At 45.9% G+C, this 26702-nt stretch overlaps 1 protein-coding gene across 6 annotated transcripts in view; it reads left to right on the forward strand.

Moving 5' to 3' along the window:
- LOC115473794 (angiomotin-like) overlaps window positions 1-26232 on the forward strand; it is a 124150-nt gene extending 97918 nt beyond the window's left edge. For 5 of the 6 annotated variants that reach the window (XM_030208900.1, XM_030208902.1, XM_030208901.1 and 2 more), the window contains 6 exons: window positions 11259-11408; window positions 11567-11757; window positions 20999-21121; window positions 21956-22188; window positions 23647-23874; window positions 26050-26232. In XM_030208900.1, the coding sequence (XP_030064760.1) occupies window positions 11259-11408; window positions 11567-11757; window positions 20999-21121; window positions 21956-22188; window positions 23647-23874; window positions 26050-26153 (1029 nt within the window). In that variant the 3' untranslated portion in view covers window positions 26154-26232. The remainder of the gene's footprint in view (window positions 1-11258; window positions 11409-11566; window positions 11758-20998; window positions 21122-21955; window positions 22189-23646; window positions 23875-26049) is intronic. The other variant, XM_030208904.1, reaches the window with a different exon arrangement.
- The last annotated feature ends 470 nt before the right edge of the window (window positions 26233-26702 follow it).

Consider the following 26702-nt stretch of genomic DNA (forward strand, 5'->3'; position numbering starts at 1 on the left):
ACATTTTGAAAAGTTGGCTCCTATAAGGTTCTGTTCACCAGTGAACAGTTTTCAGCTGTTCTCTTTGTAGGTTCAAATGCCTTTCATCCTGCCAGGATAAAGAGTGTCACAGTAACAGTTGTTGGAGCTGACAAAAGTCCCTTAAACTGCCCTTTAGGATCCGACATGTCTGACTGTGCGTGTGGGACTATGCCATTTTTTGTTTTTTAAGTTTCTATCCACGGGATGCTGTCAGTGTAGCAATAGACACTGTTCCCGATTTACAGAGAAGATGTACTTCCTGCTCAGAAATCTGACACCACAGTCGAGCCCTTGGCTCTGGATTAAAATTTTGTTGGCCTGAGTGTGCACAGCTCTGGTTACAAGGCTCATAACTCCTCAAATCAATAAAAATCTTTTTAAGTCTACAACAAAAAGAGAGCATTTTCCATCTCACAGATAGGCTGCAGAGAATACCTTCTCCTGCTTCCACCCACCCTACCCCTCTACCCACCCACCCCTAGAGTGACATGTCTTATATAACCTCCCTATCAACCCACTCATTACTTTACCTCACCCATTTCTATTCTTCTATCACCTTCTCCCACTACTCCAACCAGAGTTACACCTAATCACACTGACCACCCTTCAACATCTTCTGTCCTTCTGTGACTGTTCTCTTGTGCTTGACTGCTTAAATATTTTAAATTTAAATGCTTTACTTTTTGTCTATTAGATTGTAAGCTCTTTGAGCAGGGACTGTCTTTCTTCTGTGTTTGTACAGCGCTGCGTACACTTTGTAGCGCTCTAGAAATGTTAAATAGTAGTAGTAGTAGTAGTTGCCAAATCCTGCACGATATGATTCACTTTCTGTTTTCCACGAACATTTGTTACTCTGCACAAAACCACAAAGCACATGCTTTTAATTACCTATCACGTTATTGCGAGGGGTGGGGGGGGGGGGGGGGGGAGAGAAGAGGCTACTTCAGCATTGATGTATCTGCAATTCAAAAGTTCAAACATCAGATGATTTTTTTAAAGTCTGACCTTTAGTTAATTCTTCTTGGAAAAACAACAGCGTTAAAGATTTGTACAATATATATATTTATTTTATTTGTACCCCGCGCTTTCCCCACTCATGGCAGGCTCAATGTGGCTTACATAGGGCAATGGAGGGTTAAGTGACTTGCCCAGAGTCACAAGGAGCTGCCTGTGCCTGAAGTGGGAATCGAACTTAGTTCCTCAGTTCCCCAGGACCAAAGTCCACCACCCTAACCACTAGGCCACTCCTCCACTGTTGCTACTATTTGAGATTCCACTAGCAACATTCCATGTAGAAGTCGGCCCTTGCAGATCACCAATGTGACCGCGCAGGCTTCTGCTTCTGTGAGTCTGACGTCGTGCACATACGTGCAGGACGTCAGACTCACAGAAACAGAAGCCTGCGCAGCCTTCTACATGGAATGCTGCTAGTGGAATAGCAACATTCCATGTAGAATCTCCAATAGTAGCAACATTCCATGTAGAATCTCCAATAGTATCTATTTTGTTTTTGTTACATTTGTACCCTGCGCTTTCCCACTCATGTCAGGCTCAATGCGGCTTACATGGGGCAATGGAGGGTTAAGTGACTTGCCCAGAGTCACAAGGAGCTGCCTGTGCCTGAAGTGGGAATCGAACTCAGTTCCCCAGGACCAAAGTCCACCACCCTAACCACTAGGCCACTCCTCCACTGTTGCTACTATTTGAGATTCCACTAGCAACATTCCATGTAGAAGTCGGCCCTTGCAGATCACCAATGTGACCGGGCAGGCTTCTGCTTCTGTGAGTCTGACGTCGTGCACATACGTGGACCAAAGTCCACCACCCTAACCACTAGGCCACTCCTCCACGGTTGCTACTATTTGAGATTCTACATGGAATGTTGCTATTCAACTAGCAACATTCCACGTAGAAGTCGGCCCTTGCAGATCACCAATGTGGCCGCGCAGGCTTCTGCTTCTGTGAGTCTGACGTCCTGCACGTACGTGCAGGACGTCAGACTCACAGAAACAGAAGCCTGCGCAGCTTTCTACAAGGAATGTTGCTAGTGGAATAGCAACATTCCATGTAGAATCTCCAATAGTATCTATTTTATTTTTGTTACATTTGTACCCTGCGCTTTCCCACTCATGGCAGGCTCAATGCGGCTTACATGGGGCAATGGAGGGTTAAGTGACTTGCCCAGAGTCACAAGGAGCTGCTTGTGCCTGAAGTGGGAATCGAACTCAGTAGATCTTAGCAGGGAAAACAAATCAGTTCTGCAATTTGAAATGATACCAAACAAGTCGGACCTGTCCTGTGGCTCGGCGTGTCATATTTGTTGCCAACTTTTCCAGCCCTATTTTCTTTTTCACAGTGATGTCCGTTTTTTTAATTCTTCTTTCAATTATGTTTTTATTTTTCAGGTTTCTTTTCCAACAGCTCTCTTGCTTGTGTTTTTCATAATTGCCTTTATTTAAAAACTGGTTGTCAGTCTCTTGCTCTTTATGCAGGGGAAGGAGACGCAATTACAGATTCCTGGGCATTTTTAAAGCAGGATGTCTGCTGGAGAGGGTAATCAGGTTGAGCCCCAGCTCTGGAGTGCCGACATCTCTTCTAAACACTTTCCTTTGAAGTACACCTTAAATCCTCAACCCCCCCACCCACCCCCTGTTTCCCAGAGTCCAAGGAATCCCACATTGGGCTCCCTTTGCTGCTCAGCACATCCATTGATTTTGGTCACTCGTTTCTTCCCTTAAATTGTAAACTCTTTGGGATGGGGAGTTTTTTCCTCTTTGTAGCTCTCTGTACCCTACCTTTCTGCTTTTTTTTTTTTTCTGAACCGGCACTTTCTTCCTCCACCTTTGAACTTCCGTTGGCTTTCATTGACAGCTGTCCAGGATTTTTTTTCCCCCACTTATATAATATCCCACTGAACATACCCAGCATGGTCAGTAGCACATGACTATTCTGGGCTGGGGGTGTACTGCACCAGGGCTCTTTCTGAAATCTTGCGATCATGAGCCCTGAAACTGACCACTAGGTGTCATTCTTACAGGCAGGGCCGCCGAGAGGGGGGGACAGGGGGGACAAACTTCCCGGGGCCCGGGCCTCCAAGGGGGCCCGGCGCCGCAGTCCCACCCGCCACCGGGCCCCTTCCACCCGAACCCTCGCCAGCAGAAGTGCTGTCTTCTGTTCTGACTCCGGCGTGCGCGGCCCACACAGACGCACTCCTCTCAGCTGATCTTCGCTGTACTCTGCAGGGCTTCTCTGCGTCTGACGTCCTGCACGTCAGACGCACAGAAGCCCTGCAGAGTACAGCGAAGATCAGCTGAGAGGAGCGCGTCTGTGTGGGCCGCGCACGCCAGAGTCAGAAGACAGCACTTCTGCTGGCGGGGGTTTGGGTGGAAGGGGCCCGGTGGCGGAGGCGGGTGGGACTGTGGCGCCGGGCCCCCTCGGGGGGGGGGGCGACAACAACCTGGGGGGTGGCAGTGGGGGTGGGGCCCAGGGGCGGCCTTGTCCCGGGCCCGGCCCAGTCTCTCGGCGGACCTGCTTACAGGGAGATCAAACACAAAGGAAAATAATCCTCTCATAGGACAGTACAAAGGTTTAAAAAAAAAGGATGGAAGGAGACAAACCACAAAGTAGGATGAAGTAAATTGGCTCAATTTATTATCCAAATGTAATTAATAGAAATAAAGTAAAATCTAGAAAAGAAAGAAAGAAGATACCTTTTTTATTGGACTAACTTAATACATTTTTTGATTAGCTTTTGAAGGTAACCCTTCTTCATCAGATCCGAAAATGTACTAAGTTAGTCCAATAAAAAAGGTATCATCTTTCTTTCTTTTCTAGGTTTTATTTTATTTCTATTGATTACCTTTAAAAGTGGACTAACACGGCTGCCACATCTCTTATCCAAATGTAAATCCAATATACAACCTTCTTGGAGTAATGTCCAGTATTGGTGAAAAAAGCCAGTGGTAGACAGATGGTACCTTCATGATGAACCCCCCCCCCCCCCCCCACACACACACAACACTACAGTGTTTCGGCAAAACCTTGCCTCCATCAGGGGTCCGTAATTGAAGTACTCTTAAAACATGTACTTAACCACACGTCACTGCAGTAATATCACCGAGGAGCAAACACTGGCAAAATACTGACGGTGTCGCTGGCGATTTTCACGCCTTGGATATTACTGCAAGAAGAACGGATATTGGATTTACGTCTGGAAAATAAATTGAGCCAGTTCACATCATCCTGCTTCGTGGTTTGGCTCCTTCCGTCCTCTTTGATGGAAGAATTTTCTATACCTCTGTATCTGATGAACAGGTTAGAGCAGTTTACAATAAAAATGTCCTAAAACCGAAAGGGAAATGGGACTTACATACCGCCTTTCTGAGGTTTTTTTGCAACTACATTCAAAGCGGTTTACATATATTCAGGTACTTATTTTGTACCAGGGGCAATGGAGGGTTAAGTGACTTGCCCAGAGTCACAAGGAGCTGCAGTGGGAATAGAACCCAGTTCCCCAGAATCAGAGTCCGCTGCACTAACCACTAGGCTGCTCCTCCACTAGCAACATTCCACGTAGAAGCCTGCCCTTGCAGATCAGCAATGCAGCCATGCAGGCTGCTGTTTCTGTGAGTCTGACGTCCTGCACGTACGTGCAGGATGTCAGACTCACAGAAACAGAAGACTGCGCGGCCACGTTGCTGATCTGCAAGGGCAGGCTTCTACGTGGAATGTTGCTAGTGGAATAGCAACATTCCATGTAGAATCTCAAATAGCAACATTCCATTTAGAATCTTAAATAGGGAAAGGGAGGAGACCACGTGAGGACATGAGCTGAGTAGCAACGTGTTGCTGAAGCTCCTGAGACTCCCCGCCCGGAATTGAATCAAAGTGCAGTAACTTAACGAATTTTGGCGCAGACCCTACAATTAAGACTGCCCTAGTTTATGGACAGATATTTGCGGAAAACGGCTGGAACAATGGCGCAGAGATCCGGGAAAAAAGAGAAAATTAAACTGAGCGACACGGAATCCAAAATGGCGGACGAAACAGACAAATCTCCTGGAGAATTCTCAGAGGCGCAACTTATACAACTCACCAAAGCGGTGACAAATGCGTGGGAGCCGAAGTGGGCAACGATGGAAGAAAAGCTAGAAAACCTAGCCACGCGAATGGATGGCATAGGGACGAGAGTGGGAGACTTGGAGGCACGCATGTCGGCTCTGGAGGACGAAGGGAGAGGCTATGGCCCGGACATAGCGGCTTTAACGCAACAACTGAAAGGCTACCGTGAAAAGCTAGAAGATCTTGAAAACCGCTCGCGCCGGAACAATATACGGGTGGTAGGACTTTCTGAAAACATCCCGGACCGGAACCTCACGCCTTGGCTTGAAAACTGGCTAAGTAAGGAACTGGCGATCTCAGACGCAACAGGCCCGCTGGTAATAGAAAGAGCACACCGAGTAGGCCGCAAGCACGAAGGCAAGACGCGGCCGAGGGTGGTAATGGCCAAGATATTCAACTATCGCCACAAAATGGAAATTATGCAAGGATTTAGAACACGCAGAGACACCTTAGCTCACGAAGGGCAGAAAGTGTTAATATTTCAAGACTTTTCAGCTGAAGTACAGCTACAGAGGAAAAAATTCCACCCACTTTGCTCAGAGTTAGCTCAGAAAGAGGTGAAGTTTACATTGCAATTTCCAGCTACCCTACGAATCTTAATACAAGGACAGTGGCATATGTTTAAAGAAGTGGCAGAAGCAAGAACAGCGGTGCTGGAAGCGGGCCTGATCGACAGAAAGTAAAAAGGGAATGCTGTGAACAGGGTAATTATAAATGAAGCTGTTTATCTCACAAGGGTCAGTCAAGAAAAGGGCGGGGGTCCCATGTGCTCGAGGTCTCACTAGATCTTCTGGGGTGCCAGAGGATGGAGGAAGGGTATAATCGGGTTGGGGAAAGAGAGATAGGGGGGGGAGGGAAGGGGGGAGGGGGAAGAATTAAAGACGTTAAAGACAAGGGGCATTGTCACTTGAACTATGGGACACATCAGGAACAAGAGAGAAATCTAATAAATACACAACCAAAGTCCGTTGACACTAGACGGATGGGAATAAGACCTAGAGGGGGGAAGATGACCAAGTTATGGGAATTAGAATTGGCGATAGCAGAGATGAGAGGTAGATGCCTGTTAGAATAACAACATGGAATGTTGGGGGGGGTTAACTCCCCAATAAAAAGAGCAAAAATATTGAAAGCCCTGAAGAGGTACAAATCAGATATAGCGTGCTTACAAGAGACACATTTATCAGACACAGAACATGATAAGCTGAAAAAGCAGTGGGTGGGAGAAGTCTATTCTGTTCCAGCAAGAGGGAAGAAAGGAGGGATAGCAGTCCTCTTCCGTAAAGGGCTAGCTTATAAAACGACGAAAGTAGCTACAGGGGAAGAGGGAAGATATATTATAGTGAAGGTATGGATGCCAGGGTTAGAGATCATTCTGGTAGTCCTATATGGCCCTAATGTCTACACTCCAGAGTTCTTCAGATCCCTAGTGGGTAAATGCAATGTTAATGGTAAACAAAGGTTGGTAGTAGTAGGAGATTTCAATCTGGTGCATGATCCCAAACTGGACTGTTCGAATAATTGCTCGCCCCATTACCAAGGGAAAAGGGCCAGAGAAATGACACTATTTGCTAGAGAATTAAATCTAATAGACACCTGGAGAGCATTGCACCCGACAGAACGTGAGTATACACACAGATCAAGGGCCCATGGAACACAGTCCAGGTTGGACTACATACTAATTGACAGGGCAATGTTTCCACAGGTCATAGCAACTGATATAGGCCCAGAGGCAGTGTCAGACCATTCGCCGGTGTGGATGGACCTGGAACTGCAAGGGGATATAGGGAAAGGAAGAGGATGGAGATTCCCAGCGTATTTATTTTCGGACCCCAAATTTTCAAAATACCTTACCCACAAATGGGCAGAATATAGCAAATATAACGATGGGCATGCCCGGGAACAACCTGTTTTGTTCTGGTCGGCCTCTAAAGCAGTCCTGAGAGGGGACATAATTGCGTTTTGCAGTAAGCGTAATAAATGTAGAGCGGCCGGGATACTGTTGTTAGAATCAAGATTAAAAAGAGCGCAAAAGATGTACGCGCACAGACCGACGAAAAATAATCAAGAGAATTTAAAAGCAGTACAGATAGCCCTTAATACCTTATTACATGAATTAGAATTGAGATCAGCATTATTTTATAAACATAAATTACATAGGTATGGGAACCGGGCGGGACGCCTGCTTGCAAGAGTAATAAAAAACTGGGGAGGGCCCAGAACAGTGGCCACACTTAGAGACGGAAATGGCGGGTTGACTAATGATCACCACCAAATAGGTCAAATTTTCACCACATATTTTGCCACGCTATATAAAAATCAGGGGGAGCCCTCGGGGGAAGCACTAACTGCATACCTCCAAGAGACGCAGTTACCGCAACTGCATAATAACCACCTAGACCGGCTAAATGCGCCAGTGACAATGGGAGAACTGCAAAAAGTAGTGAAAGCACTGAAATTGCGGTCAGCCCCCGGCCCAGATGGGTTCTCTGGGGAGTATTATAAGTTGTTGCCCCCCGGGGCCCTAGTAAACCTACTTAGCTACTTTGAGGAGGTGGTGGAAGAGGGTAGATTGCCATTATACGCTAATTCAGCCCTCATAACGTTAATCCCGAAAGCAGGCAAGTCCCCAGAAAGACCAGGATCATATAGACCAATATCTCTCCTGAATGTGGAAATAAAATTATTATCTAAGATACTGGCAGAGAGATTGGCACAATGTTTGCCAGACTTGATAGGGACAGAACAGGTCGGATTTATAAAGAAAAGGAGAGCAGTCCACAACGTTCGGAAGTTAATGCTTGCTATGGCGATGTGCAGACAAAAAAACATACCTATGTGGGTATTAAGCCTAGATGCAGAAAAGGCGTTCGATCTAGTACACTGGGATTACCTCTTCCAGGTGTTGAAGGCAGTAGGAATATCTGGATGGTTTTTAAGGGCAGTGAATACACTGTATAAAGAACCTAAAGCCAGTGTAATTGTTAATGGAAGACGAGGAAGAGAGTTTTCAATACAAAAAGGCACCAGGCAGGGCTGCCCGCTGTCACCCCTATTATTTGTGTTGGCAGTGGAACCCCTGCTAGAAAATTTAAGGCGGGCGCAAGAGGTGAAGGGGGTGAGGGTGGAAGCTAGCCATCTGAAGGTGTTCGCATATGCAGATGACCTGTTACTGACCATAACAGACCCCAACAACTCTCTAATGGGGGTACTGGACAGGGTGGAGAGATTTGGAGGATTTTCAGGGTTTAAGTTAAATTACACCAAGTCCTATATTCTCCCAATGACAGAATCAGACCTGAAGCAGCACAGGGGCCCCCAGAAGCTGACTTGGACTACGGGACCGATTAAATACTTGGGCATTTGGCTCCCAGCAGACCTAACCACCATGTATAAAGAAAATATCAAACGATTGTTGAAGGAAACTGCTGAGAGATTAAATATGTGGAAGGCATTACCTGTGGCGCTATTAGGACGAATAGCCTTATACAACATGTGCATTGTACCAAAGTGGTTGTACGTATTCCAAACAGCACCTTTATATCTGACAAGGAAGGATGAGAGGAAGTTAAATAGACTTTTGCAGTTATTCTTATGGCAAGGCAAGAAGGCGAGGCTCTCAATGACAACTCTGACAACCCCAGTGGAATATGGTGGGTTGGGCCTCTTAAGTGTGAGATACTTGACAGTGGCATGTGGAATGCGCCACATCAATGACTGGTTTCGGGGGACCGAGGATTTTTCTAATACCAAACTAGAACTCCAGCTGATGCCAGAATTGCACTTTACAAATTATCTACATGCAGGGGGGGGACAGATTCCAGACATTTTGAAATATTCAATGATAATGCCAGTGGCAAGAGCGACGTGGTCCTGGATATGTCGTCTCCACAAATTTTCAACAAAAATAACACCTTTGCAGACCATCTGCGGGAATGCACAGTTTGCACCTGGGATATTGTACCCAGCATTTCAGAAGTGGAAGCGTAAAGGAATAATATATCTGCAACATGTACTGGACCGAGAAGGCAAGATCAAATCATTTGTGGAATTACAAACTGAGTTTGACCTTCCCGATACAGATAACTTTCATTATATGCAACTCAAGCACTACATCACATCCTTGGGATGGGAACCGTTGGCAGAGGATGTGCAAGAGGAATTGTCATCAGCATTTTCTCTAACAGCCCAGCAAGAGGTTCCACTCACGTACCACCATAGACATATAAGAGACACGAGAGAGGAGCCTGACTTTAACAGACTAACAGCACAATGGAACAGTGAGCTCCACATTAATATTTCAACCGCACAATTCAAATCTCATATCTTAACTATTAGACGTGTCAGTGCGGCAGCGAGACATTGGGAAGTGCAGTACAAGTTTGCAATGCGAATTTACGTGGCCCCTAGAAGAGCTTTTCACATGGGAATGTCCTCTTGGGGCGAATGCCCCAAATGTGGAGAAACTGGAGCAACATTAGGCCACATGTTTTGGACATGCACGGCTGTGGGGAACTTTTGGAAATCTATGTTGTCTGCTGTGTCCAAGATTTGGAATACAAAATGGTTCTTTGACGCTGGGCTATTGTTTGGAAGCCCCAGATTGTTGAGGCCCAGTCCTAAAGGTTTTACGAAGTTTGTGGCCAGGGCAACCATCATTTCCAAACAAGTTATATTAACAGAATGGATTTCGCATCAGGCACCTGAGCTGCAACAATGGCGGACCCGTATGCTACTGTTGATGCGACTAGAACGTGCTGGACTGTTTGATTTGGAATCGAAAGAAGGGAGGGACTTTCAACAATGTTGGGGTCCTTTTTGGATGACGCTAACACCTAGAGCACGAAGCCATCTGTTGAATATATAAGTGTAGAGACATGTGTATAAAATAAGACTGGTTTGAGAGAGGATGAGTCCCAAGGGAGAAAGATCCACCCGGGGGGGAGGGGGGGGGAGGGGGTAAAAGATATTATAAAATGTTTGATGGTATTATGTTGTGTTGTTAATACCACAGCTGGTATTTCTTGAAGAAGTTCATCAATAAAAATGATTTAAACATAAATAGGGAAAGGGAAATGGGACTTGATATACCGCCTTTCTGAGGTTTTTTTGCAACGACATTCAAAGCGGTTTACATATATTCAGGTACTTATTTTGTACCGGGGCAATGGAGGGTTAAGTGACTTGCCCAGAGTCACAAGGAGCTGCAGTGGGAATAGAACCCAGTTCCCCAGAATCAGAGTCCGCTGCACTAACCACTAGGCTGCTCCTCCACTAGCAACATTCCACGTAGAAGCCTGCCCTTGCAGATCAGCAATGCAGCCATGCAGGCTGCTGTTTCTGTGAGTCTGACGTCCTGCACATACGTGCAGGATGTCAGACTCACAGAAACAGAAGACTGCGCGGCCACGTTGCTGATCTGCAAGGGCAGGCTTCTACGTGGAATGTTGCTAGTGGAATAGCAACATTCCATGTAGAATCTCAAATAGCAACATTCCATTTAGAATCTTAAATAGGGAAAGGGAAATGGGACTTGATATACCGCCTTTCTGAGGTTTTTGCAACGACATTCAAAGCAGTTTACATATATTCAGGTACTTATTTTGTACCAGGGGCAATGGAGGGTTAGTGACTTGCCCAGAGTCACAAGGAGCTGCAGTGGGAATTGAACTCAGTTCCCCAGTATCAAAGGCCACTGCACTAACCACTAGGCTACTCCTCCACACCATTTTCCAGATAGGACAGGATAAATTCAGTCATACCTTCATTAAATATTCAGCATTGATCGGTATGCAGGCTATTCAATGAATATTCATGAGATCTGGTATTTATTTGCACATTTTGGTTTTCCTGGAAAATTATCTTTTTTGTAGCTGAGCACTCGATTGGGTTTTCCTGGTATAAACCCACTCCACTATAGACCAGTAAACAATTCGCTGTAATTGTTTGCTCTGTCTGTAGATATTAATAAGCAAAGATGGGTAAAGTACATGAAGGAGCCCTTGGTCGGTTGGCTTGGTGGAAGTCAGGTGTAGTTTGTATTTAAGGATCAGAGTGGGGGGGGGGGGGGGTGCTCCCTGCTCTCCTCGTAACCCTCTACTCCTGTCTCTTTCTAGTTGAAGAAGAAGCAAGTTTATGTGGACAAAGTGGAGAAGATGCAGCAGGCACTGGCTCAGCTTCAGGCGGCATGTGAGAAGCGAGAACAGCTGGAACACCGGCTCCGGACCCATCTGGAGCGAGAGCTGGAGTCTCTCCGGATGCAGCAGGTAGAGCCTGGGTGGGCAGGAGGAGGAGGAGTGTGGTGGTAGGCTTTAATTTCTCACCTGTGTGTCTGAAATAGGTTGTCAAGGTTAAAAACAGCTGAGGAATAAATATAAATAAATAAATATATTTTTGTCTTTTGTCTTGAATTTCCCTGAAACAGCGTCATGGCACTTCGCAGACGGTGAGCACTCCGGAGTATAATGCCACGGCGCTGATGGAGCTGCTGAGAGAGAAGGAAGAGCGCATCCTGGCGCTGGAAGCCGACATGACCAAGTGGGAGCAGAAGTACTTGGAGGAGAGTGTGATGAGACAGTTTGCTTTGGATGCTGCAGCCACTGTAGCTACCCAGAGGTCAGTGCACACATACACTTGTGTGGGAGATTTACTTTACAGTTTCTTTGTATTATGTCCTGGTGAGCAGCCATACTGGGTCAGACCAGTGGGCCATCTTAGTCCAGTATCCTGTTTTTCAAACTGTGGCCAAGCCAGGTCACGAGTACCTGGCAGAAACCCAAATTGTGGCAACATTCCATGTAGAACCCCGAAGAATAGCAAGACTCTGGAATCCTAAAGAGTGACAAGATTCCATGCAGAATCTCAAAGAGTAGCAACATTCCATGTAGAACCCCAAAGAATAGCAAGATTCTGGAATCCAAGATTCCATAAAGAATCTCAGAGTAACAACATTCCATGTAGAACCCCAAAGAATAGCAAGATTCTGGAATCCTAAAGAGTGACAAGATTCCATGCAGAATCTCAAAGAGTAGCAACATTCCATGTAGTACCCCAAAGAATAGCAAGATTCTGGAATCCAAGATTCCATAAAGAATCTCAGAGTAACAACATTCCATGTAGAACCCCAAAGAATAGCAAGATTCCGGAATCTTAGAGTGACAAGATTCCGTGCAGAATATCAGAGTAGCAACATTCCATACTACAAATCCCAGGGCAAGCAGTGAGATGTGTGTGCATTTTTAGTTGCTCTTGTTCTAAAGCATTCTGACTATTTTTATACAGCTGTTGGACACATGCAGCATTATACAGTGATGACAGGTGTTTAGGTAAAATATGTCCCGGCCCCTCCGACCTTACAATCTAAGTGGTAGCTGAGGTAATGGGAGATGAGTCACAAGGATAGCTGAAGTGGAATTTGAACCCTGGCTCCCCTGGCTATCAACCTGTCAACCTAGGCGAGTGGGTCTCAACCCAGGCCTCGAGACACATACAAAGCCAGTCAGGTTTTCAGGATATCTGCAATGAATATGCACGAGAGCGATTTGCATATATTGGATGCAGTGCATGCAAATTTATCTCATCCATATTAATTGTGGATATCCTGAAAACCTGACTGGCTGGGTGTATCCCGAGGACTGGGTTAAAAGTGCCCTGCTTTAGGCACTAGGCCACTTCTTCCTACCTTTCCTGCTAAGTACTGGATTAGAAATAACCAACATACCTTTAAGGTCAGACGAAAATAAAACAGGACTAGACTAAAACGTTACATTCTATTTTTGAAGCGTTGTGACCTGCTCCTCAACTGAACTCAGGCTTTTATTAACCAGCTGCCTGCAAATGTAACTGGATTTAAGGTACGGATGAGGCGAGACAGAGGCATGCTGGTTAATTTTCAGACGAGTACAGCTTGGTGTCCGTGTGGCGATTTTGTTGCCAGGTTAATGCATCCTGCGGTCCTTGTGCCAGTTACTAAAATACAAGTGACCTGAGGGAGGGCCCGCGGGGAAAACTGTAGCACCTTTACAGGAAACAGTAAGTTAAGATTCAGCTTTGTATTTTGCGTTCTGTAGGATGGCATTTTCCCCAAATAGTGATTCCCATAAATCTGTAAATGATTTGTCAGCCACAAAGCAGTAAGAAGGAATGATGGGAAGATTCACAGAAAGAACAAGCCTTAAGGCTCAGCTGTGTTGTGATCTGTTTAGTTGCTGTGCAGAGACCTCGCACTGATCACTGACAATCTCTTGGTAAGCCAGTGATGTGACTTCATTGGTTACATAAGTACATAAGTAATGCCACACTGGGAAAAGACCAAGGGTGCATCGAGCCCAGCATCCTGTCCACGACAGCGGCCAATCCGTTCCCCTCTCTCTCCTTCCCCTCATTCCCTTTCCTCCTTTCCTGAAGTTACTATTGAGGAAACTACACTTCTCCTCTCTTCCTCAAAATGTACCACCTGTTCCTCTGATCCCATTCCCACCCACCTTCTTAATGCCATCTCTCCTGCTCTTATTCCTTTTATCTGTCACATTCTCAACCTCTCACTTTCCACTGCGACTGTCCCTGCTGCCTTTAAACATGCTGTGGTCACACCTCTCCTTAAGAAGCCTTCACTCGACCCTACTTGTCCCTCTAATTACCGACCCATCTCCCTCCTTCCTTTTCTCTCCAAATTACTTGAGCGTGCTGTTCACCGCCGCTGCCTTGATTTTCTCTCCTCACATGCTATTCTTGACCCATTACAATCTGGTTTTCGCCCTCTCCACTCAACCGAAACTGCGCTTACTAAAGTCTCCAATGACCTATTACTGGCTAAATCCAGAGGTCAATATTCCATCCTCATTCTTCTTGATCTTTCCGCTGCCTTTGACACTGTCGATCACAGCATACTTCTCGATACCCTGTCCTCACTTGGATTCCAGGGCTCTGTCCTTTCCTGGTTCTCTTCCTACCTCTCTCTCCGCACCTTTAGTGTTCACTCTGGTGGATCCTCTTCTACTTCTATCCCTCTGCCTGTCGGCGTACCTCAGGGTTCTGTTCTTGGTCCCCTCCTCTTTTCTATCTACACTTCTTCCCTTGGTTCATTAATCTCATCCCATGGCTTTTCCTACCATCTCTATGCTGATGACTCCCAAATCTACCTTTCTACCCCTGATATCTCACCTTGCATCCAAACCAAAGTTTGAGCGTGCTTGTCTGACATTGCTGCCTGGATGTCTCAACGCCACCTGAAATTAAATATGACCAAAACCGAGCTTCTCATTTTCCCCCCCAAACCCACCTCTCCGCTCCCCCCGTTTTCTATTTCTGTTGATGGCTCTCTCATTCTCCCTGTCTCCTCAGCTCGAAACCTTGGGGTCATCTTTGACTCTTCTCTCTCCTTCTCTGCTCATATCCAGCAGACCGCCAAGACCTGTCGTTTCTTTCTTTACAACATCCGTAAAATCTGCCCCTTTCTTTCCGAGCACTCTACCAAAACCCTCATCCACACCCTTGTCACCTCTCGTTTAGACTACTGCAATCTGCTTCTTGCTGGCCTCCCACTTAGTCACCTCTCCCCCCTCCAGTCGGTTCAAAACTCTGCTGCCCGTCTCATCTTCCGCCAGGGTCGCTTTACTCATACTACCCCTCTCCTCAAGACCCTTCACTGGCTCCCTATCCGTTTTCTCATCCTGTTCAAACTTTTTCTACTAACCTATAAATGTATTCACTCTACTGCTCCCCAGTATCTCTCCACACTCGTCCTTCCCTACACCCCTTCCCGTGCACTCCGCTCCATGGATAAATCCTTCTTATCTGTTCCCTTCTCCACTACTGCCAACTCCAGACTTCGCGCTTTCTGTCTCGCTGCACCCTACGCCTGGAATAAACTTCCTGAGCCCCTACGTCTTGCCCCATCCTTGGCCACCTTTAAATCTAGACTGAAAGCCCACCTCTTTAACATTGCTTTTGACTCGTAACCACTTGTAACCACTCGCCTCCACCTACCCTCCTCTCTTCCTTCCCGTTCACATTAATTGATTTGATTTGCTTACTTTATTTATTTTTTGTCTATTAGATTGTAAGCTCTTTGAGCAGGGACTGTCTTTCTTCTATGTTTGTGCAGCGCTGCATATGCCTTGTAGCGCTATAGAAATGCTAAATAGTAGTAGTAGTAGTAGTAGGCAGGCAGCAGACAAGAGAGTAATCCAGGCACAGGTAAAGTCAATAGGCAGGCAGCAGGTCGAGAGAGTACATAAGTACATACAGTGGGGGAAATAAGTATTTGATCCCTTGCTGATTTTGTAAGTTTGCCCACTGACAAAGACATGAGCAGCCCATAATTGAAGGGTAGGTTATTGGTAACAGTGAGAGATAGCACATCACAAATTAAATCCGGAAAATCACATTGTGGAAAGTATATGAATTTATTTGCATTCTGCAGAGGGAAATAAGTATTTGATCCCTCTGGCAAACAAGACCTAATACTTGGTGGCAAAACCCTTGTTGGCAAGCACAGCGGTCATACGTCTTCTGTAGTTGATGATGAGGTTTGCACACATGTCAGGAGGAATTTTGGTCCACTCCTCTTTGCAGATCATCTCTAAATCATTAAGAGTTCTGGGCTGTCGCTTGGCAACTCGCAGCTTCAGCTCCCTCCATAAGTTTTCAATGGGATTAAGGTCTGGTGACTGGCTAGGCCACTCCATGACCCTAATGTGCTTCTTCCTGAGCCACTCCTTTGTTGCCTTGGCTGTATGTTTTGGGTCATTGTCGTGCTGGAAGACCCAGCCACGACCCATTTTTAAGGCCCTGGCGGAGGGAAGGAGGTTGTCACTCAGAATTGTACGGTACATGGCCCCATCCATTCTCCCATTGATGCGGTGAAGTAGTCCTGTGCCCTTAGCAGAGAAACACCCCCAAAACATAACATTTCCGCCTCCATGCTTGACAGTGGGGACGGTGTTCTTTGGGTCATAGGCAGCATTTCTCTTCCTCCAAACACGGCGAGTTGAGTTCATGCCAAAGAGCTCAATTTTTGTCTCATCTGACCACAGCACCTTCTCCCAATCACTCTCGGCATCATCCAGGTGTTCACTGGCAAACTTCAGACGGGCCGTCACATGTGCCTTCCGGAGCAGGGGGACCTTGCGGGCACTGCAGGATTGCAATCCGTTATGTCGTAATGTGTTACCAATGGTTTTCGTGGTGACAGTGGTCCCAGCTGCCTTGAGATCATTGACAAGTTCCCCCCTTGTAGTTGTAGGCTGATTTCTAACCTTCCTCATGATCAAGGATACCCCACGAGGTGAGATTTTGCGTGGAGCCCCAGATCTTTGTCGATTGACAGTCATTTTGTACTTCTTCCATTTTCTTACTATGGCACCAACAGTTGTCTCCTTCTTGCCCAGCGTCTTACTGATGGTTTTGTAGCCCATTCCAGCCTTGTGCAGGTGTATGATCTTGTCCCTGACATCCTTAGACAGCTCCTTGCTCTTGGCCATTTTGTAGAGGTTAGAGTCTGACTGATTCACTGAGTCTGTGGACAGGTGTCTTTCATACAGGTGACCATTGCCGACAGCTGTCTGTCATGCAGGTAACGAGTTGATTTGGAGCATCTACCTGGTCTGTAGGGGCCAGATCTCTTACTGGTTGGTGGGGGATCAAATACTTATTTCCCTCTGCAGAATGCAAATAAATTCATATACTTTCCACAATGTGATTTTCCGGATTTAATTTGTGATGTGCTATCTCTCACTGTTACCAATAACCTACCCTTCAATTATGGGCTGCTCATGTCTTTGTCAGTGGGCAAACTTACAAAATCAGCAAGGGATCAAATACTTATTTCCCCCACTGTAAGTAATGCCACATTAGGAAAAGACCAAAGGTCCATCGAGCCCAGCATCCTGTCCACGATAGCGGCCAATCCAGGCTAAGGGCACCTGGCGAGCTTCCAGGTACAAGCAAAGTCAGTAGGCAGGCAGCAGGTCGAGAGAGTACATAAGTAATGCCACACTAGGAAAAGACCAAAGGTCCATCGAGCCCAGCATCCTGTCCACGACAGCGGCCAATCCAGGCCAAGGGCACCTGGCAAGCTTCCCAAACGTACAAACATTCTATACGTTATTCACGGAATTGTGGATTTTTCCCAAGTCCATTTAGTAGCGGTTTATGGACTTGTCCTTTAGGAAACCGTTAGCTTTAGATGCTGGATTTTAACCAGCTTAACCCTACCTGTGTCGGATAACCCAGGGATGCTCAGTGACATACTGGTTAATAAGTCCCTAGTGACCTAAATTCTAAAATTTCTTGGCCATGCGGGGGTAGGTTTTTTTATTGTTGTTGTTGGGGTTTTTGTTTTGTTTTTTAGTAATTGTGAGATGTCTGTGGCTGTCGAGGACCCACCTTGGAAAACAGTCTCTCTAACCATCCTTGCAGTAAGCTGAACTAGAAGTGCAAAGAAAAAAAAAAGAAAGCCATATTCTTTTTGGTCTTAGCATCTGAAGGTTCTGCTGTTTCTGCATTCCTTTTCCTTGTTTGGCCTTTATGTGCTTTGATCTTTCTGGTAGCCTGGATTAAACACTGAGGAAAGACTGTTCCTTTATACTTTGCTCATGGGCAGATGATCAAAAGCCCCATGCTGTTCCAAACAGCGCTCTAAAAATAGCGCTGAAACAGCGCGGGGCTTTATCGCCCCTATGATCAGAGATAATAGCATGCAAATTTAAGCACGCTGATCATAGGGTAAAAGTGCGAGAGGATTGTACCTGAGCATGCGCTCGGGCACAGTCCTCTCGCACTTGCTTGACAGGTCTGGGCTGTCAAAAGCCCAGGCCTGTCAGACACAGGGGCTTGGAGGTCCATGGGACCACCAGACCTCTAAGTACCCCAACCCCGAGTCAAGCAACATGGGGGGGCTGGAGGTCTAACCCCCTCCTCCCCGGCATCCCCTCCCATGAATAGAGCCAATCCGGAACTATCAGCAGCCCACCGTGGGTGCCGATGCTAGTTCCACCCCCAGCGCCCCATTTCCGGCACTAGCAGTAATTAGGGAAAAATATTACCGCTTGGGGGTTACCTGGCAGTAATTGACTGCCCAGTTACTACCAGATTAGTGTGGGAGCCCTTACTGCCACCTCAATGGGTGATGGTAAATGCTCCCTCCAAAATGACTGCGCAGCAGTGCAAACTTAACGCATGTCATCGAAGATAATAAGCTGAAATCTTCGGCTCAGTGTTCGGCGGCGGCCAAAAAAAGGAAACGGGATGCTAGGAATTATCAGGAAAGGGATGGTGAATAAGACCAAAAATGCCTTTGTATCACTCCATGGTGCTTCTGCACCTTGAGTATTGCGTTCAATTCTGGTCGCCGTGTCTCAAAAAAGATATAGCAGAATTAGAAAAGGTTCAAAGAAGAGCGGCCAAAATGATAAAGAGGGTAGAACTTCTCTTGTATGAGGAAAGGCAGCTTGGAAAAGAGACGGATGAGGGGGAGTTATGATTGAGGTCAACAAAATCCTGAGTGGTGTAGAATGGGTAAAAGTAATCGAGTTTTATTTACTCGTTCCAAAAGTACAAGACTAGGGGACACTTGAGGAAGTTACATGGAAATATTTTTAAAACAAATAGGAGGAAATATTTTTTCACTCAACGAATAGTTAAGCTCTGGAACTCTTTGCCGGAGGATGTTGTAACAGCGGTTAGTGTATCTGGGTTGGACAAATTCCTGGAGGAAAAGCCCATAGTCTGCTATTGAGACAGGCATGGGAAGCAGCTGCTTGCTATGGGATTTGTAATATAGAATGTTGCTACTCTGAGATTCTGCACGGAATCTTGTCACTCTTTAGGATTCCAGAATCTTGCTATTCTTTGGGGTTCTACATGGAATGTTGCTACTTTTTGAGATTCTGCACGGAATCTTGTCACTCTTTAGGATTTCAGAATCTTGATGTTCTTTGGGGTTCTACATGGAATGTTGCCACGATTTGGGTTTCTGCCAGGTACTTGTGACCTGGATTGGCCACTGTTTGGAAAACAGGATACTAGGTTAAATGGACCATTGGTCTGACCCAGTATGGCTACTCTTTTCTTCTTACGTAATTTTCACCCACTGCGGTAAAAGGAGCCTTGGGGCATGGCAAAACCAGCCGCCGCTTCTAGCGCAGGGCCCCTAAATGATTAGCACATGGTTAGCATGTAGCCCTTACCCCCTTCAAAATAGGTATTGGTAAAGGTCTCATGTTCTAATTTTTAATAATGGCCACTCACTAATGGCAACTTTAGCACGTGGCCATTAATTTGATAAATGAAAAAATTGGCCATGGTAAAAATGGCCTTAGCTCATGGGAAACACCCCAGTGAAAGGAGCCCCCATAATACCTTTACTGGCCATTTGCAGAATCTATGTACCATTTGGTATTCTAAAATGAAACCAATTCTGGTATGGTAAATTTCCCCATCCATCTTTGTTGTTCTTGAAGTCCTAGGGGGATATTAGTCTCTTATTTTCAATGCAGAAATCAAAACAGTATTTGCAGGGGCCAAACTCTTGTTTCCACTGAGAAATCTGGAGCAGTGTTGGCTCTGGAACATTCCGATACCTGGTGGTCATGGTGTGATTCTGAGCCTGGATGCACAGCTGGGCAGTGACCTTTTTTTTTTTTTTCAGTGTTCACCTGCCTAGAAGGAGGTGGCCACACTGTTTAGTCCGCTTTTCAGCTGCGTCTGGATCAAGCATCAACAGCAGCGTTTGACTTTATTCATACGTTCAGTGGTTCCGACCGTTTTTATCACCACTGGATATACTTGGAAGTGGCGCAGTTGCTGTGTATATAATCCCACCCGCTTCCCAGTCCATGCTTAAGGGGGTCCTTTTACCAAGCTGAGGTAAAAAGGAACCTGCAGTGAGCGCTCTTTTTGCTGCGCACCAGGGTCCTTCTTACCGCACGAGGTAAAAAGCCCCTAAAAAAAAAGACATGGCCATGCAGTAAAACTATTCTTGCCATGTGGTGGTGGTGGTGGGGGGGGGGGAGCACTTCCCGCCACCCACTGAGGTGTGGTGGTAAGGGCTCCTGCGGTAACCCGATTTACTGCCGATTTCTCTTATCTGTCCTCTTCTCCTCTACTGCTGATTCCAGACTCCGTTCCTTTTATCTCGCTGCACCTCACGCCTGGAATAGACTTCCCGAGCCTGTACGTCTAGCCCCCTCTTTGGCCGTTTTCAAGTCCAAACTCAAAGCCCACCTCTTTACCACTGCTCACTTGCCCTGTCCTTTTATCCTCACCTCTTTATTCCCTTACCCTTAATTGTTCTGTCTGTCTTATCTAGATTGTAAGCTCTTTGAGCAGGGACTGTCTTTTTTGTGTGTGGTGTACAGTGCTGCGTATGCCTTGTAGCGCTATAGAAATAAGTAGTAGTAGTAGTACTGCTGGGTTAGCTGCATGCGAGAAATTTACAGAATTATTTTCTGTGGCGCCGCAAATGGCACATGCTCGAGGCAGAACCCACATTGGGTCGATGGTAGTTCCAGGTTGCCAGTCAGCATCCCTTTAGTAAAAGGACCCCTAAGTTGCTGGGGTTTTTTTTTAATGCCTACAACCTACGATGGACGGACCGAATTAGAAAAAAAAAAAAGATATTGACATTGATGTTGACTGTAAGTCTTTAAAAATTTGGGTACTATAGTTTTAAGCAAAAATATTTCAGAGTATGGAAGCCATATGCCTGTGTACGACTGAACATAATAAGAAATACATACTTTTGGGATGGTTGTTGACAATGGACCTTCTTCAAGTTCTTATATTGCATTGCTAAGCCTATCTCAGAAATTTCACTGGGGTTAACTTGCCTCTGGTATTTCTCACTTTTCACTAGGGATACCACCATCATTAGCCACTCTCCCAACAACAGCTACGATGCTTCCCTTGAAGCCCGTATCCAGAAGGAAGAGGAAGAGATTCTCGTGGCCAACAGAAGATGCATAGATATGGAAGGCAGGTAAGTTGGGTGGCAGCTCTCGATGTTCTAGTATCTCTAGTGTTTTTTCCTGGAGAAAATGAGATTCTTTGGCCTATCGGAGACGGTTGGCTGGTACAGTGTAAGGTGTCACTCTCAAGTACAGTTCTTCATGGTTAGTATTTCACTGGTTCTGAAGCTTAGTTTTAGAACCAGGTTGATGCAGTGATACTCTAGTTGAACGTGGCTGAGTTGACGGCCATGGAAGTGAAGATAAGAGAATTCCATTTGTGTGAGTTGATAGTAAGGGATGTGGTCACGCAAGCCCTCTCTTGCTCTAGTACTGCAAGTGGGCAGGACTGACCACAGTTATTGAAAATGTTTACTTTAAATCTGTTTATTGACGTATTATGTGAGATATACATTCATAGTGTTTCAACAAGTAACATTACTAGTACAACAGACAACTATCGATCCTTCTTCAAACGTCAAATCATTTTCATCTTTTATCCCCGAACAACCTACCCCTACCCTCTCTTCTATATTTAATCCTTTCCCCCCCCCCCTCCTCTCCAACCATGTCACTGTAACCAAAATATTTACTTTTTTTGTATTGTTAAATGAGCAGTAAAATAAATGGTGAATTCAACTTATACTCATATTGTGGGGTATTTATTGATATTGTATCTAAATAGTTATTGAAAATGTTTATATAAAAGGAAGGCTTGCCAAGGAAACAGTAGTAAACTGCCTGATGATGTGTCATATTTCTCTGCTTGGATATATATATATAATCCTTTCATGTCTGCAGTGTCTGTTCCAGCAGCAGTGTGTGCTCGGTATACCTAACCTTGCTCCCTCTGTTCTGCCTCTCAGGATAAAGACACTTCATGCCCAGATCATTGAAAAGGATGCCATGATTAAGGTCCTTCAACAGCGATCCCGGAAGGAAATAAACAAGACTGACCAGCCCTCAACCATGAGACCATCTAAATCCTTAATGTCAATAGCTAATGCTGGTTCTGGCTTGTTGTCCCACTCTTCAACCTTGAGTAGCACGCCCATCATGGAGGATAAAAGGGAGGAGAAGAGCTGGAAAGGCAGCTTAGGTATTCTTTCTCGTTTCACCCCTCCCTCTCCCCCCCCCCCCCCCAGGCTCTTTCTGATCCTCTAATACAGTGCTTCTAAACCCAGTCCTTCAGAAACACCTAGTTCTATCAGGTTTTCAGGATATGTTCTAGGAATATGAGAGATTTTCATGCACTGCTTCCTTGGTATCTAAATCTATTATTGTTGATATCCTGAAAACCTGATGGGGCCATGGGGGTCTGCCCTCCCCCCCCCCCAAAAAAAAAAAAATTCCTGTGGGCCCCTGGGTTTGCTGGTGGGGCTCCCCAACCCCAGCCAGCTTGATGCGTTGCCCAGCGCCGGTCTCCGGCCCTGCTCTGTCTTCCCCTCGCGTCCGGCACGCTCCTTTTAGTGAGACTGAGCATGCTCAGTTTCACTAAAAGGAGCGTGCAGGATGTGAGGGGAAGACGGAGCAGGGCAGGCAATGTGGTGGCGCCAGAGACCAGCGCTGGACAAGGCTTCAACTGGCAGGGTTTGGAGACCCCCGCCAGCCAAAGTAGTGGGTGGGGAGCGGTGGGGGGTGACAGCAGGGAGGCAGACCAAAATGTGCCCCTCCCACCGTGAGGTGTGGCTAGGCCCCTGGTTGGTAGATTTGGTGACTCTTATCACTTCCCGCTTAGACTACTGCAACTTGCTTCTCACAGGTCTCCCACTTAGCCATCTCTCTCCTCTTCAGTCTGTTCAAAATTCTGCTGCACGACTAATATTCCGCCAGTGCCGTTATGCTCATATTAGCCCTCTCCTCAAGTCACTTCACTGGCTTCCTATCTGTTTCCACATACAGTTCAAACTCCTCTTATTGACCTATAAGTGCATTCACTCTGCAGCTCCTCAATACCTCTCCACTCTCATCTCTCCCTACATTCCTCCCCGGGAACTCCGCTCACTGGGCAAATCTCTCTTTTCTGCACCCTTCTCCTCCACCGCTAACTCCAGACTCCGTTCCTCTTATCTTGCTGCACCTTATGCCTGGAATAAACTTCCTGAGCCAGTACGCCAAGCCTCATCTCTGGCCATCTTCAAATCTAGGCTAAAAATCCACCTCTTCGATGCTGCTTTTAACTCCTAAACCTAAACCTTCAACTGTCCCCTATCCCTGATATGTCCTGTCTGTCCTAACCCTTATCCCTTACTTGTCCTGTCTGTCTGTCATAATTAGATTGTAAGCTCTATTGAGCAGGGACTGTCTCTCCATGTTCAAGTGTGAAGCGCTGCGTACGTCCGGTAGCGCTATAGAAATGATAAGTAGTAGTAGTAAAAGATGTGGAGAAAGTTTAGCAGGGAGCAAAGCAAGTGGTCGAAGGCCTGGACGGTCTGTTTTCATGCACTGATTTAAGGAGCATTTTGATAGGTTACTTTGTAGAACCACTGTGGAAAAAGAAAACAAAAAAAAAAGTCCCAGGTGTACCTGATTTGAAATATTTCTTGCTTTACTCAAGGTGTTCTCCTGGGTACAGAATATCGAGCTGAATCGATTTCTTCCACACCTTCGCCAGTGCTTCCTTCCACTCCCCTGCTGTCTGCGCACTCGAAGACCGGCAGCCGAGACTGTAGCACGCAGACAGATCGAGGGACTGAGCAGAATAAAGCCCCACCCTCTAGCGTCTCTCCAGCACCTGGGCGGCTCACTGCTCCAAGCCCCGCTATGTACAGCACGGACAAAACAGGTATTTCATGCACAGCTGACTTGCAGCTCTGCGCATCTTGCTCGGTATTGCTTCAGTTTCCTTTGCATCCCTTCTCAAAAGGAAAAGTTTCCCCTCGTCCAGGCCTGTCTAGCTCTGGGCCACGACATGAGTGGCCTTATTGCCCTGTTCAAAATGGAGCTGCTTCACCATCAGCACGGCATAGTGAATATTGTGCATGATTAAGGCCCCCGGTTGCCCTTGCCCTCATAAAAAGCCTGAGGAAGTGGCCTCGTTTCACCATGTTGGGCTTTTTTTTTTAAACGAGAGAAATCCCCCCACTGTGTGCAACAATAAATTTCTTTGAAGATCATTGTTGTTTGGTGATCTGCAGAGTTGTTTGTTCCTGAGGGTTTGACCTCAGTCCTGCCTCTCCCATTTCCAATTCTGCGGCCCGCATCCTCCGTGGCCTCTGCCTTTTGCAGCTTCCCTCTTTTATAAATGCTTTGAAACCATTCTCAGTTCCCTCTGCTCGCAACCCCTCAAGTGTTGTCCAATTGGAAATACTCCTGAATATCCTCTTTAATCCCTTCCCACACATCCTTATCCTCTAACAAACTGTCATTAAACTTACAAAACTTCTGCCCAACCTGTCCACCCCGCCCCCCCCTCCCCCCAGTGTGTTAAACGTTTGTCTGTATTTCTTCTTTTTTGCATTCTTTTAATGTTTTTATTCTCTGTAGCTCATCTTACTTTCTTGTTTGATATATTCTTGCAATTTGAATTTTGAAATTACAAAGGCAGGAGTTGAGCAACTGAGGTTATTGTGTTGTTGAACACAGGGGTAAGGGGGGAGCTGCCGTAGCAGTGAAATGAAGGGTAAAGTGCTGGACTGCACAAACTGAAATGGTCCCATGCCAGTAATATTTAGCGTTGCAGACACATTTATATAACGGATGCGCATGTAACTCCGTTTTTTTTGTGCATAGATTTAAGTTTTGCTGGTAGTGCACAGCCATGCATCGTACCTTGTGCTATGAGTTTATCTTGTTGGGCAGACTGGATGGACTGTACTGGTCTTTATCTGCCGTCATCTACTATGTTACTGTGCAGCAAAGTGTTTGGTCTCCCCTGTTAGCACACTTTTTGCATGTAAATTCTTTGCATACAATCTGATTAAAATATTGGGCACCGTATTTCTTTTTAGTGGAGTGGAGGAGTAGCCTAGTGGTTAGTGCAGTGGACTTTGATCTTGGGGAACTGAGTTTAATTCCCACTGCAGCTCCTTGTGACTCTGGGCAAGTCACTTAACCCTCCATTGCCCCAGGTACAAATAAGTAGCACTTTGAATGTAGTTGCAAAAACCACAGAAAGGCGGTATATCAAGTCCCATTTCCCTTTCCTACCAGTTCTTCACCAGCAGGCAATCTGTGTCACCTAGGCACAAAGTCTATGATGAGATGTGGGTTATAAAGTGGGCAAAGGAAAAAAGAGAGGCACAAATCACAGTGGTCCTAGAAAATCATTTGTATTTGTAAATCTAGTTTTCCTCTTCATTTATCATCATGGAAAGTTGATGTTGCTTCTATTCAAGATTCTACATGCAATGTTGCTATTCCACTAGCCACATTCCATGTAGAAGCCTGCCCTTGCAGATCAGCAACGCGGCCATGCAGGCTTCTGTTTCTGTGAGTCTGACATCCTGCACATATGTGCAGGACATCAGACTCACAGAAACAGAAGCCTGCGCGGCCGGGTTGCTGATCTGCAGGGGCAGGCTTCTACATGGAATGTGGCTAGTGGAATAGCCACATTAACATTCCATGTAGAATCTCAATAGTAGCAATATTCCATCTTTGAAGGTAGTTGCAAAAACCTCAGAAAGGCGGTATATCAAGTCCCATTTCCCTTTCCATGTGATCGGAAACTGTGCGTTGAGCTCTAGTGCACTGTTTGGTAGGTTGACACCTTTCTCGGGTAAATGACTTTTTCTAAAAACTTGTCTTCTTCAGTTTCTTCCAAATGTAATATTAGCAAGTATTACCCCCTGTTTTAAATTTTAATGCCCTCAACATCTGCATTTTTTGTAGATGTAAATAGAGTCGGTGGAACATCCTATTGTTACCATGTGTATTCAATATTTCATCGTGTTCTGTCTTGAACTAGACTTTTTTGGATTAGACTGAAGTCTGATTCTTTTCTTCTTTGTCTCTTCAGCAGACAGTGCGGGGTTTCAGTGCAGTACTCTGGAGAGGAAACGTCCACTGCCGGCTCTGGGGCAGGACCTCACCGACGGAGAAATGGTGGAATATCTCATCTGAAGACAGCCCACGACTTTAGCTACGAAACGTTCGGTTTCAGTGAGAATTTTGTTCAGTCTGAAAATGTTAAAAAGAAAAACAAAAAGACAAGAGACCCGCTTCCTCCTTTAGCTATGTGTGAGAAAAGAATTTATACAGATAAATTATTTATCACCATTAACGTATTCTGTACCTTAGTTTTGAAGGTTTCATACTGGAACTGTGGATGGTGGAACAAAGCCACGGTCTCTTGAGTGTGTTACCTACGGGAGGAAATGAATAAGAATTAGTTTGGAAACAAAGAGGTGGGTTGCATATTCCAATTTGGCCTCCCATCTCTGTTGTGGACGGGGGTGATGGCTTACTCTCAACCCTTGCTGGCCAAGGGCTTGAAGGAACGTCATCTATGTGATGGACTGTAGGAATAGTCAGCCTTCCCGTCCCCACTGCAGGGACATTTCTCCTCTTTGCTGTATCTGTGCCCTGCCAGCTGAAAGACTTCTTTTGTAAAACTTAACCAAGAGATTGACCAAAGGCTGCTGTAAGTATTAATACAGATGCTACGGCTGG

Source organism: Microcaecilia unicolor, chromosome 7 (assembly GCF_901765095.1).
Source record: "Microcaecilia unicolor chromosome 7, aMicUni1.1, whole genome shotgun sequence".
Lineage (NCBI taxonomy): Eukaryota > Metazoa > Chordata > Amphibia > Gymnophiona > Siphonopidae > Microcaecilia > Microcaecilia unicolor.